This window comes from Ovis aries, chromosome 2 (genome assembly GCF_016772045.2).
Source record: "Ovis aries strain OAR_USU_Benz2616 breed Rambouillet chromosome 2, ARS-UI_Ramb_v3.0, whole genome shotgun sequence".
NCBI lineage: Eukaryota > Metazoa > Chordata > Mammalia > Artiodactyla > Bovidae > Ovis > Ovis aries.
This window is the reverse complement of record NC_056055.1, coordinates 13200445-13211878: the sequence shown is the minus strand read 5'-3', so window position 1 is coordinate 13211878 and position 11434 is coordinate 13200445. Positions and strand designations below refer to the sequence as shown.

At 48.5% G+C, this 11434-nt stretch overlaps 1 protein-coding gene across 8 annotated transcripts in view; it reads left to right on the top strand.

Annotated features, from left to right (window-relative positions):
- PALM2AKAP2 (PALM2 and AKAP2 fusion) overlaps positions 1-11434 on the top strand; it is a 515750-nt gene that overhangs the window by 472441 nt on the left and 31875 nt on the right. For all 8 annotated transcript variants that reach the window (XM_027964123.2, XM_027964120.2, XM_027964122.2 and 5 more), the window contains one exon: positions 8675-11090. In XM_027964123.2, coding sequence (XP_027819924.1) covers positions 8675-11090 — 2416 coding nt within the window. The remainder of the gene's footprint in view (positions 1-8674; positions 11091-11434) is intronic.

The following is an 11434-nucleotide window of genomic DNA, read 5'->3' as shown; positions in this document are numbered from 1 at the left end:
GTAAGCCGAGTCTGCTGACCTAACTTACTGTCCTTTGCTTTCTGATCTGCAAGGAGAGGGTTCCCTCGTGAGGCCAGAGTCTCTATGGAGGAGGAACTCAGGGCGGGGACTGTGGCGCTGTGCTGTGGACGCCTTTCCTGCTGGAGGGAGAGTGGGCAGCTGGGCTTGGACAGGAGACTTGCTTCTTTTCTTACTAATCTTGTCAGACTCCCGGCTTTCTGAGCAGGAGCTCCGAGCCACACATACAGCGCGGGCAAAGGCACCCACCCCCTCTTTGCCAGATAGTGCTTTGAAGATGGTACATGAGTGTGTGCATGTGTGTGCCTGAGTGTGTGTGTGTGTCCCCCTTTCCACATCAGAACCAAGTGGCCCACCAGTCCTGGTGACTGTTTCTCTTATTTAATCTACAAGCCCACGTTGCAGAATGTGCCACATTCATAGAGTGACTTGAGCCTTCGCAGGGGAACATGTATGCCCATCTGCTGTGGGACCCAGGGCTATGGGGAGAAAACTGCATCAGCTGTCTTCCTAAGTACAGGACTCATCTGTGGACAAAGAGTTAATCTCGAAAGCCTCTGGCACCGTTTTCTCCTGGCTCTGTGTTCACACAGTGGATTTTCTGCTGGGTCCACGGTGGAGCCCAGCTTTTGCTCTCTGCCATTACTGGTTGGCCAGGCCTGAATCCAAGATCCCGAACTATTTTAAAACTAAGAAGGACACAGCTAAGTTATACAGGACTGAAGCCAGGGACTTGCTTTCAGCAGAATCAGTTACCCTAGAAATTTCAGGCTGCAGGAGCCAAAGTTCCCTCTGTGGCCTTGACCTTGGTTTATTCTGGAGGTGGGGGACTGTTCTATGAGATAGTTTCATAGTGAAAAGGGTCTTCTGCAGGAAGAACATCTGAGGACTCCTTGATAAAGAGCTTGGAGTGTATCCCATCAAGGAAGAAGCGAAACTTGCCTTTCTTGGAGCTGAAATAAGGCATTTGCCTCATTCAGGGGAAATCTCCCAGTGCTTCGCAATCCCTTTGGTAGGGAATGGGTCTCCAAAGAAAATAAGCCTTTCACCAGCGGCTGCAGAAGAGGCAACAGCTTCTTTCCTCGCCTCCTCCCATCACACCCCCTTCACACACACACTCTTTCGTTTCTTTCAGAGAGAGCCCAAGCTGTAAATGTGTTCATCAAACCACACCTTGACATCTTCCAGATGTGCAGCCTGACATCTGAGCCACTGACTTTTCAGCAGGGTGAAGGGGATGCTATTAATAGGGCAGGCTGCAGTGGTGGGAGACTCCCTTTACATTACAAAGGGACCGCTTCTTTATCAGGATTGTCCTCGAGTCAAGACACAGCCCGGCCTTGTTTCCAATGGAAGGGGCTTCCAGAAGTGTTTTCATGCCGTCGTCTGCAAGCCTGGACCTGAGACCTGAGCCAGAGAGAATAGCAGGAGGGTGACTGCTAGGTTGACCAAGACCAGAGAAGCTCTCAGAAAGAAAAGCTGAGCCTGTAGGAACAGAAAGCTCTTTTTCGGACTGTCAGAGTCACATTTAGCCATAATGGCTTCATGGCAGGAGGTCAGTGGGGGGATGGGGGTTAGGGGAGGAAACCCCAGAGGCAGAGTTAGTGTTAGCCCCCTCTATTAGAGGTCATGTCCTTATCCCCGAGCCCATCCAGTCTAAATTTAGCTGTAAGTACCCTGGAATGCCGGGGGTCTGAGATCTGCCTCTTGTCAGCCAGGAGCTGGGTCTCTGGCCTCCTTGGGGAGTGGCCCGCCTCCTGGCTTCCCACGGCCAACACCAGCCTTTGCTGTTACAGGCCGGAAGACGCTCTGCTGGGGTGGGGTGGGGGGAGAGGAAGTTCTGCCTGGGACTGGAATGCGGTCCAGGTTAACTCCAGGGTCGTTCCCCTCCACTTCCTGGCCCAGAAGCCTGGAGCCCAACCCAGGAAGCAAGCCATCCTCGGACATTCCCACTCTCCGTACCTTCACAGGGGTGGGTGGAAGGGGCCACTCAGAGTCCCAGCGGCTTCTCTAGTGGGGGTGGGGGTGGGGGTGGGAGAGGAGGTGCAGGCCAGCTACTGAGGAACCCTGGTGCTTCCAGCTTCCTTCATCCGTTCTTCTCAGCCTGCCCCATCTGCCACCTTGAACAGACCAGGCAGTTGCCTTCTAGTTACTGTTGTAGCAGTCTCTCCTCTTGTTATCTCTGCTAACACATCTCTTTATGTGAATCTGCCCTCTCTCTCTCTCCAAGGCTGTAAGCTCCCTGCTGCAGCGCGAGGCGCACTCCAGCGCCCTACGGTCCTCCCAGGGCCCCGGCACAGGGCTTGTCACTCTACAGGTTCTCAGGACGTGCCGTAGAGATCCACCGTTACCTCTTCAGCCTCTGTGCTCCCCTTCCATGCTCCTTGGGTTCCCTCGGGCTTCAGTCTGTCTCCCCCAGACCTCCCGACTGGGGCTCCACCCCATGCTTCCAAGGCTGATGAACCTCAGCAGCCCCAGGCGGACATCTTACCAGTGTCTGGGCATCCTCCCCCTGCCAGGTCGCACCCTCTCCTCCCATTTGCCGTCCTGATGGAAACTTTGGCCAGAAAATAAAGAGCCCTGAATAAACCATTAAAGACAGCCACTCATGGCCTATGGAACACAGCAGTTGTGCCCTGTGTCTTAAAAACTCAACTTAGGAAAGAGAGGCAGGACAAGAAAAGCAAACAGATGCCCTCTGGTTTCACAGCCATGAGGAAGTTTTTCTTTGTACCGTGCCCCTCTTCCTGGGCCAAGAACGAGTTCATACTTTTGGTGTAACTTTAAAATAACTAGATTAAAGGATCAGGTCACTTATTACCTGGGGAAACGTGTTTCTAATTTAAATATCGTGGCTTTAGTAGGAAGTAATCTGGGTTATTCAGAGCAGAGAAACCTGCCTGTGCAGCAGGCGCCTGGTGTTTGAATGAATTTGGGTCACAGTGCATTTAGGCTAGGAGCCTGGGAAGCTGGTGACAGACATCGTTAACAGTAGGGTGTTGTGTTAGGCGCTCAAGAGTAGGATGTTGTGTTAGTTGCTCGGTCGTGTCCAACTCTTTGCGACCCCATGGACTGTAGCCTGCCAGGCTCCTCTGTCCATAGCATTCTCTGTCCATGGGATCCTCTAGGTAAGAATACTGGAGTGGGTTGCCACTCCCTTCTCCAGGGGATCTTCCCAACCCAGGGACCGAACCCAGGTCTTCTGCATTGCAGGGGGGTTCTTCACCATCTGAGCCACTAGGGAAGCTCAAGAGTAGGGTAGGGAGGTAGAGAATAGACAAACACAACAGAGTGAGTAGAAGCATCTGCTTCTCACTTGACCTTGTAGCAAAGGACACCTTTCTGGCGTCCCCCTGGGCCCAGCCAGACCTGCTAAGGACAATGCATTGCCTTCACAAGTGCCCCCAGCCAGAGGCCCAGGTGTCCTGGGAAGAGAGAGCAGACAGTCATCCGTGGCCTAAGCAGAGCAGGCCGCAGGGCCCTGATGTGTCCTCTGTGCAAGTCAAATGGCCACCTTACCTGTGCTGCCAACTGGTGCTGGGGAGGAGTCGTAGCCTTGTCCACTGCCGTGACTGGGATGTGGGATTTCAAATTTTGCCTCTGGATGTCATCAGAGGAAGCACAGGACCCGCCTCAGAGGCCAGATCCCCAGACTGAGCAGGAGGTCCGCATCCCAAACTCTATCCAGAGGGTCCTGCAGGTAGAGCAGAAGATGAGAACTGAAACTAGGTCTCCAGGGCATCCGGTTGGTTTTGAAAGGGGTCCTCGACTTGTGAAGCCAAGTTGTATACTGTGACTTCTAGAGATTCAGGTGTGCAAACCATCAGCCTGAAAATCACACAAATGATCTTCAGATCCATACACCTTCATAAGACTTCCCTTGTCATTTTGGAAGCTTCCAGTCATGGAGAATACCTTTTGAGGTACTGGGATAGAATTCAGAAGAACTGATCTTCCTTCAGGTCCTGGATGTGCTATTTATTAGCCAGGAGATCCTGGGACAATCTCTCTAAACCTCTTTTTTTTTTTTTTTACTTTTTAAAATTATGAAAATATGATAACACATTTATATGAGACTTAGAAAATACAGAACAAGGTTACATATAGTTCCACTATGTGCATGCGTGCATTGCCACTTCAGTCGTGTGCGACCCTCTGGACTGTAGCCTGCCAGGCTCCTCTGTCCGTGGGATTCTCCAGGCAAGATACTGGAGTGGGTCGCAACGCCCTCCTCCAGGGGATCTTAGAACCTACATCTCTTATGTCTCCTGCATTGGCAGATGGGTTTTTTACCACTAGCACCACCTGGAAATTAGTTGGGAGTTTCAATATCAAACTCTCAAAAATTAATAGGATGAATATACAGAGAAATAGAAGGATACATAGTACACTTGGTCTAAACCTTTTATTCTCCCCTTAATTACGCCACTTAGCACAAGCCTCAGGGGCCCTTCAGAGAAGGCAGTGGCACCCCACTCCAGTGCTCTTACCTGGAAAATCCCATGGATGGAGGAGCCTGGTGGGCTGCAGTCCATGGGGTTGCTAAGAGTCGGACACGACTGAGCGGCTTCACTTTCACTTTTCACTTTCATGCATTGGAGAAGGAAATGGCAACCCACTCCAGTGTTCTTGCCTGGAGAATCCCAGGGACGGGGAAGCCTGATGGGCTGCTGTCTATGGGGTCGCACAGAGTTGAACACGACTGAAGTGACTTGGCAGCAGGGGCCCCTGGGAGTTAAAGAGAGCTGAACTCCTGGAGGAGAGCAGGTGCCTATGGAACGAGGTATTTCTGATTAGATCCTGGCTGACCATTCTTGGCGTATGTGTTCCAGATTAGGGTGTCTGCTCCTGGAATGTAATTTAAGCTAACTTCAGACACACACACACATATTATATTGTGTCTGCCTGAGTATTTTAAAGTAAATTGTAGACATCCTGACCAGCTGTTAGCTATTCTGGGAAACCAGGAGGCCAGCAGGGCAGGCAGATATTACATGCCAGATTGTTAGGTCTCCACCTAGAGATGGCGGTCCCCCTCCACCTGGGGAAATTCGATCCTTGGGTTGGGAAGATCCCCTGAGGAGAAATGGCACCCCACTCCAGTATTCTTGCCTGAGGAATCCCATGGACAGAGGAGCCTGGCAAGCTACAGTCCATGGGGCTCGAAAAGAGTCAGAACTGAATGACTGAGCACACAGGTACACATGCATAGTCTATTTCAGAAAAGCTACAGTCCATTTAATGAACGTTCATTTTATCGGAATTTGGAGTCAGGCTCACCTTATCTGAATGAAGCATGGAGAAAATTCTGGTCTTATCTTCAAAGGGAGCAGTGAGTATTTATTGGTTTAAATATGACATCATTTAATGATGTCAAACCCAGACTCCTGCCAGATCCTTGCACAGAGGGGTTCCTAGGCCACTTCCACTCACCTGGTATAATGACGTGGTGGCTTTGATCACATCAGGCCATCTAGCACAAAGGTAAATTCTGCCTGCTGAGACAGAACTCAGGAATTTGCTCTTTGGTTATAATTGTTCCCTAACTTTACAAAAACTCAGGAACTCTGAGGCAGAATTGTAAGCCAGCACTGCAGAGTTGTTTATCTCTTTAAGGACTTCTGCCCTGATTAGAGTTTAGAACTCTGCTCCCTGAGGTAGATAGAATCAAGTCTCAGGAAGAATTTTCTGAATTTGTGGAAAGGAGCTGAAGCCTCGTGTAACTAACAGGAAGGAGAGCCTCTTTCCTGTTTACACTCCACAGTGTCTAGATTTTTGTGGACAGTATTGGAAAGCAATCACCTCAGATTACACTGAGACTCCAAATTTGCCTGTAATTAGCATTTTAAAAATGTTTGACACATCTCAGACATAACTGGTGAGACTCTATTTCCAACTCAAGGCTAAAACTGTTTTGTTTTTGATATTGCAAAAATGTACTGTCAAATGATGTTCTCAAGATATTTAAACTTTTGAATTGGGACAGTTGTTGCTAGTTCAGAATATATCCTTGGAAAAAATGATAGAGTTTTAAAAGTTCTTTAAAAAAAAAAAAAAAGCTGTAGGGCATCTGCTCCTTCATTATCCGACATGAGAACCATGAAGCATCCAGGAGAAGGGGATGATGCTGACAAAGTGTTCCTGGGGATGCTGTGGAAACAGGCTCAGTTACTCCAATCTCTGTGATCAGCAACAAGAGGTTAATATAGGCAAGTGTTTCACTTCACCTGACCAGACTAAGTAAACCCCAAAATAGATTTATGACTTCCTAGGAAGTATGGGAAATCCAGTTTTTGTTAAGAAAAGGGTGTTGTCTCCTGGAACTTATTGTTGCTGCTAATTTCATCATGACCCTAAAGAATAAGCCTCCTGCATTTTAAATGAATGAATCTATGACTAACTGAACTATAGAATTAATTATATGCCTTTCTGCTTCTTTCAGTGTCACAGTGCCCTTTTTCTTATCATGTCAACTATTGTAAAGTGTGTTTCAGTAGAGGAGTATTTTTTACCATATTTCAGTCCCAGCAGCTTCCTACTATTTTCCTACCTATTTTCCCTCCCCAAAGCCAAAGGGATAGAAGGAAAGCTCTACTTACTCCCATGAAAACATTAGCAGTGAATCGTTGGCCAAGTGAAGCCGCAGGTGGGAGCGTCATGGGCAGTCTGATTTTCACCATAGCAGTACTGTGCCTCTTTTTGTTGCTCAGCTTTCCATGGAGCAGGCTAATTTTGACCTAGGTTTTCCTGATGTTTGAATGGCAGCCAATTAGTTTCACGCATTCAAATTTCCTGTAATTCTTAAATGACGTAGAAGTTACTGACAATCACTTTAACAGAAGAATGTTTAATTAATGTTCTTTAAGGGACAGTAGCAGTTGTCTTTGTCATGTCTTTTTAGTTCATTCCAAAGGGTGGCTCAGGGGTAAAGCATCTGCCTGCTAATGCAGGAGATACAGGTTTGGGAAGGAGATACTGGGTTGGGAAGGTCTCCTGTTATGGCAACCCACTACAGTATTCTTGCCTTGAAGAATCTCATGCACAGAGGAACCTGATGGGCTATAGTCCATGGGGTCACAAAGAATCAGATAGGACTGAGTGAGTGAGCTAAGATAAGAGCCACTAGTTAACGGTGGTCCCAAATAAAGATAGTAGAGATTATAAATCTTAAGTATCAGACTTTGACAAAGACCAGATCAAGAGTGGAAGGTCCTTTGAAACCAGAAAGTTTTGACAAAGAAGGAATATTTATTATTATTGTCTGTTATTGAAGAAGGAATACATATTATTTGACTGATTAAGTGTAAAGAAGAAGGTGGGAAACAGTGAAGGAAGCCCTCCTCAGTTTGTGGATAACCTTGGTTCATGGTTGACCGGTGAGAGTTTCTCAACATTCTGACAGCAATGCAGAGCACATAGCATGAACTTCCATGTTTTTCTAGATTTTATGAACAAATCCATAATCATCACGTTTCTTGAAAGAATTCTGAGATGAATCCACTGAGGATTATCCTAGGTGGTGTTTTAATAGTGTGTTCTAAGTCTTTAATAATGTTTAAATAAAGGAAAACTATATAATATTGCAATTTGCACTATATTATATCAATAATAGCAGGTACCCTCTAGACCTAAGACATGAAACAGAGCTGACAAAAGTATTAGTGAAGTACTTGAGGGGAACTCAAATTAAGCTCACAACTTACCGCTGAATTTTCTGAGATAAACCAGAGAACTTTGGTATGAAAAAATATGATCCTACAGTTTGAAAATTAATCTTAACTAATGCCAAATAAACTGACATGTAATAGATAACTAATGAAAAATATGATGCATTTAAAAACATTTAAAAAGATACAGTTTTCTTATTTAACCACAAAATTGGAGCTGTCACATATAAAGCATTTTAGGAACTAGATGGGAGGTGGTGTTGTCTAGCCTTTCAAAGCAACATTCACTCCTTAACTAAGGAGCATTGTTTTGATGTTGTTCCAGGGAACAGAACTGTGTGAGTCAGTGGCTTTGGGTCCGTGTTTATAATGCACACGGTCAATTACTGCCATGCAGTGGGATACTGTAGCTCTCAAGGGGCCACTGAACAGATTTACTGTTTTCCAGTATTTTATTTTGGAAAAATTTTCCTAAAAGTTTCCTGTCTACAGAATAATTGCATTACATCTGGCAGAGAATCATGTTTTCAAGATTGGTTCCTGCAAAAGGGCCTTCTTTTTTATAGTTGGGGACGTTACAAATAGTTTTATTAACATTTCTGCAGAAATCTGCCATGAAATATGTTGAAAAGTTCTGGTACAATTGATACTTAATCTTTTCCACTTCAGAAATTATTTGAGCAATGTCATCAGATGATCCAAATACCAGTTTACTTTTAAATGTAAAAATGGAACTAGCATTTAATGAAAATTTTCTGGACACCAGGTAAGCAAAATGGAACCTACAAAATTAAGAAAGTTTAGGTACTTGTTACTCTAACAAAATGAATATATGAAGAAGGCCTTTTTAGAAAAGAGAAACCTCTATTCAAAAGATTCTGCCATTGTTGTTCCGTTTTCCTTCCAGTTAATTACCAGCTCATGTCTCAGGTTCACATCCATAAGCAATGAGGTCGCTAACTCTGATTTCTGTTTTCTCTTTATTCCAGAAGCCTCCCGAGCTTTCTGAGGATGATACCCGGCTAAAACACGAGAGAGACAACTGTAGTGCCAAAGCCCTGGAGTCTATCACCAGCTCTCTTCCCCCAGATCACAAGAACATGGAAATTGAGGTCTCTGTGGCAGAATGTAAGAGTGTTCCCGGAATCACCTCGACTCCACATTCCATGGACCACCCCTCCCCTTTCTACTCCACCCCCCACAATGGCCTCCTTGCTGATCACCACGAATCTCTGGATAATGACGTGGCCAGAGAGATCCGATATCTAGACGAGGTGCTGGAGGCCAACTGCTGTGATTCCACTGTGGACGGAACCTACAACGGCACATCCTCCCCGGAGCCTGCAGCAGCCATCTTGGCCGGAAGTCCAAACCCGCCCGCCCCCGCGGCTGTCCAGCCGGAAGCCACCGAGAGGGCCGCTGGCAGACAGGCTCCTCCGCACCTGGAGCTCCATCAGAGCGACTCTGACACCATGGCCGAGGGCAGAAGAGCCAACGGCCATCCCCCTGAGCAGCCCCGAGACGTACTGGGGGACAGCCTGCAGGTGCCTGTGAGCCCCAGCTCCTCCACCAGCTCGCGGTGCTCCTCCCGGGACGGGGAGGTGACGCTCACCACGCTCAAGAAGGAAGCCAAGTTCGAGCTGCGTGCCTTCCATGAGGACAAGAAGCCCTCCAAGCTCTTCGAGGACGACGAGAGTGAGAAGGAACAGTACCGTGTCCGGAAAGTGAGGCCTTCGGAAGAGATGCTAGAGCTGGAAAAGGAGAGGCGGGAACTCATCCGGAGTCAGGCCGTGAAGAAGAACCCCGGCATCGCCGCAAAATGGTGGAACCCTCCGCAGGAGAAGACCATCGAGGAGCAACTGGATGAGGAACATCTGGAGTCACACAAAAAGTACAAGGAGCGCAAGGAGAGGAGGGCACAGCAGGAGCAACTGCTGATGCAACAGCAGCAGCAGCAGCAGCAACAGCAGCAGCCCCCACCGCAGCTCTGCACGGCCCCCGCATCCTCACGGGAGCGTCCCTCTGTGACTGACCACCCAAAGGAGGACATCGTCACGGAGCAGATAGACTTCTCCGCCGCGCGCAAACAGTTCCAGCAGATGGAGAATTCCAGGCAGACAGTGGCCAGGGGCCAGAGTACACCCAGGCTCTTCTCCATCAAGCCCTTCTACAAACCTCTGGGGTCCATCAACTCAGACAAGACACTGACCATCTCCAGACCAGCTTCTATTGGGGCACCTCCTGAAGACTCCTCAGCAGCCAAGGGGCAGAAAGCCCACTGTGCCCCAGAGAGTCAGTCTTCTGGAGGAGGGGCCCAGGGCAGCACAGCTCCCCAGGGAAAGGAAGGGCCGTACAGTGAGCCCTCTAAACGCGGGCCCTTATCCAAACTGTGGGCAGATGATAGTGAGTTCACGAGTGTTCGGGCTGTCCTCACCGTGGTCAAGGATGACGATCCTGGGATCTTGGATCAGTTTTCAAGGTCAGTCAATGTCTCTTTGACTCAAGAGGAGCTGGACTCTGGTTTGGATGAGCTTTCGGTGAGATCCCAGGACACCACAGTCCTGGAGACCCTGTCCAATGACTTCAGCATGGACAATATCAGTGACAGTGGGGCCTCCAATGAGACAACCAATGCCCTGCAGGAGAATTCACTGGCCGATTTTTCTCTGCCCCAGACACCCCAGACTGACAACCCCTCAGAGGGCCGAGGAGAAGGGGTCTCCAAGTCATTCAGTGATCATGGTTTCTATTCCCCTTTGTCCACGCTGGGAGACTCTGCGTCGGTTGATGACCCCTTGGAATATCAGGCTGGTCTCCTGGTGCAGAATGCCATTCAACAAGCCATCGCTGAGCAAGTGGACAGAGCTGGGTCTGAAACCACCAAAGGTGGACCAGAACAACAGGGACCTCAAACAAGTCAAGAGAAAGCTAGCCCCAAGGCTCCCAGCTCAGAGAAGCCTCAGAGCATGTTTGAACCACCTCAGGTGTCCTCCCCTGTTCAAGAGAAAAGGGATGTATTGCCAAAGATTCTGTCTACTGAAGACAGGGCGCTCAGGGAAAGGGGGCCCTCCCAGCCACTGCCGGTCGTACAGCCCAGTGGCCCAATAAACATGGAGGAGACCAGACCAGAAGGGAGCTACTTCAGCAAGTACTCGGAAGCAGCTGAGTTAAGAAGCACAGCCTCGCTCCTGGCCACTCAGGAGTCCGATGTAATGGTTGGGCCCTTCAAGCTAAGGTCCAGAAAGCAGCGGACTTTGTCCATGATTGAAGAAGAGATCCGAGCAGCCCAGGAAAGGGAAGAGGAGCTGAAGCGGCAGAGACAAGTCTTGCAGAGTACCCAGAGCCCCAAGGCAAAGAACGCCCCATCACTGCCCTCCCGAACGTCGTGCTACAAAACTGCTCCAGGTAAGTGAAGTGTCGCAGACCAGAGACAGTTGCTGCAGAAATTGGTGGTGTTGATTCCAGCTTACGGTGTTCTGTGTGGAGCCACCTCTGTGCGTGGCTATCTCAGTGTCAGGGGGACACTGGTCTGGGGATCCCAGTGTTCAGAGACACACAATGGGGATGTCAGGGTGTTTTCTGGAAGACCCTTGAGCCTGGATGGTGTTCGCCGTTTCCCAGAGGGTGTAATGGTTCCTTTCTTGTCCTTCCGCTCTGGTCTTCCTGTAATATGGAGAATTGTTCTCTGTTTATTGTTCTCTGTTGGTTGAGCTAGACTATGTGTGGTGCCGACCTAGAGTTGGCCGTTG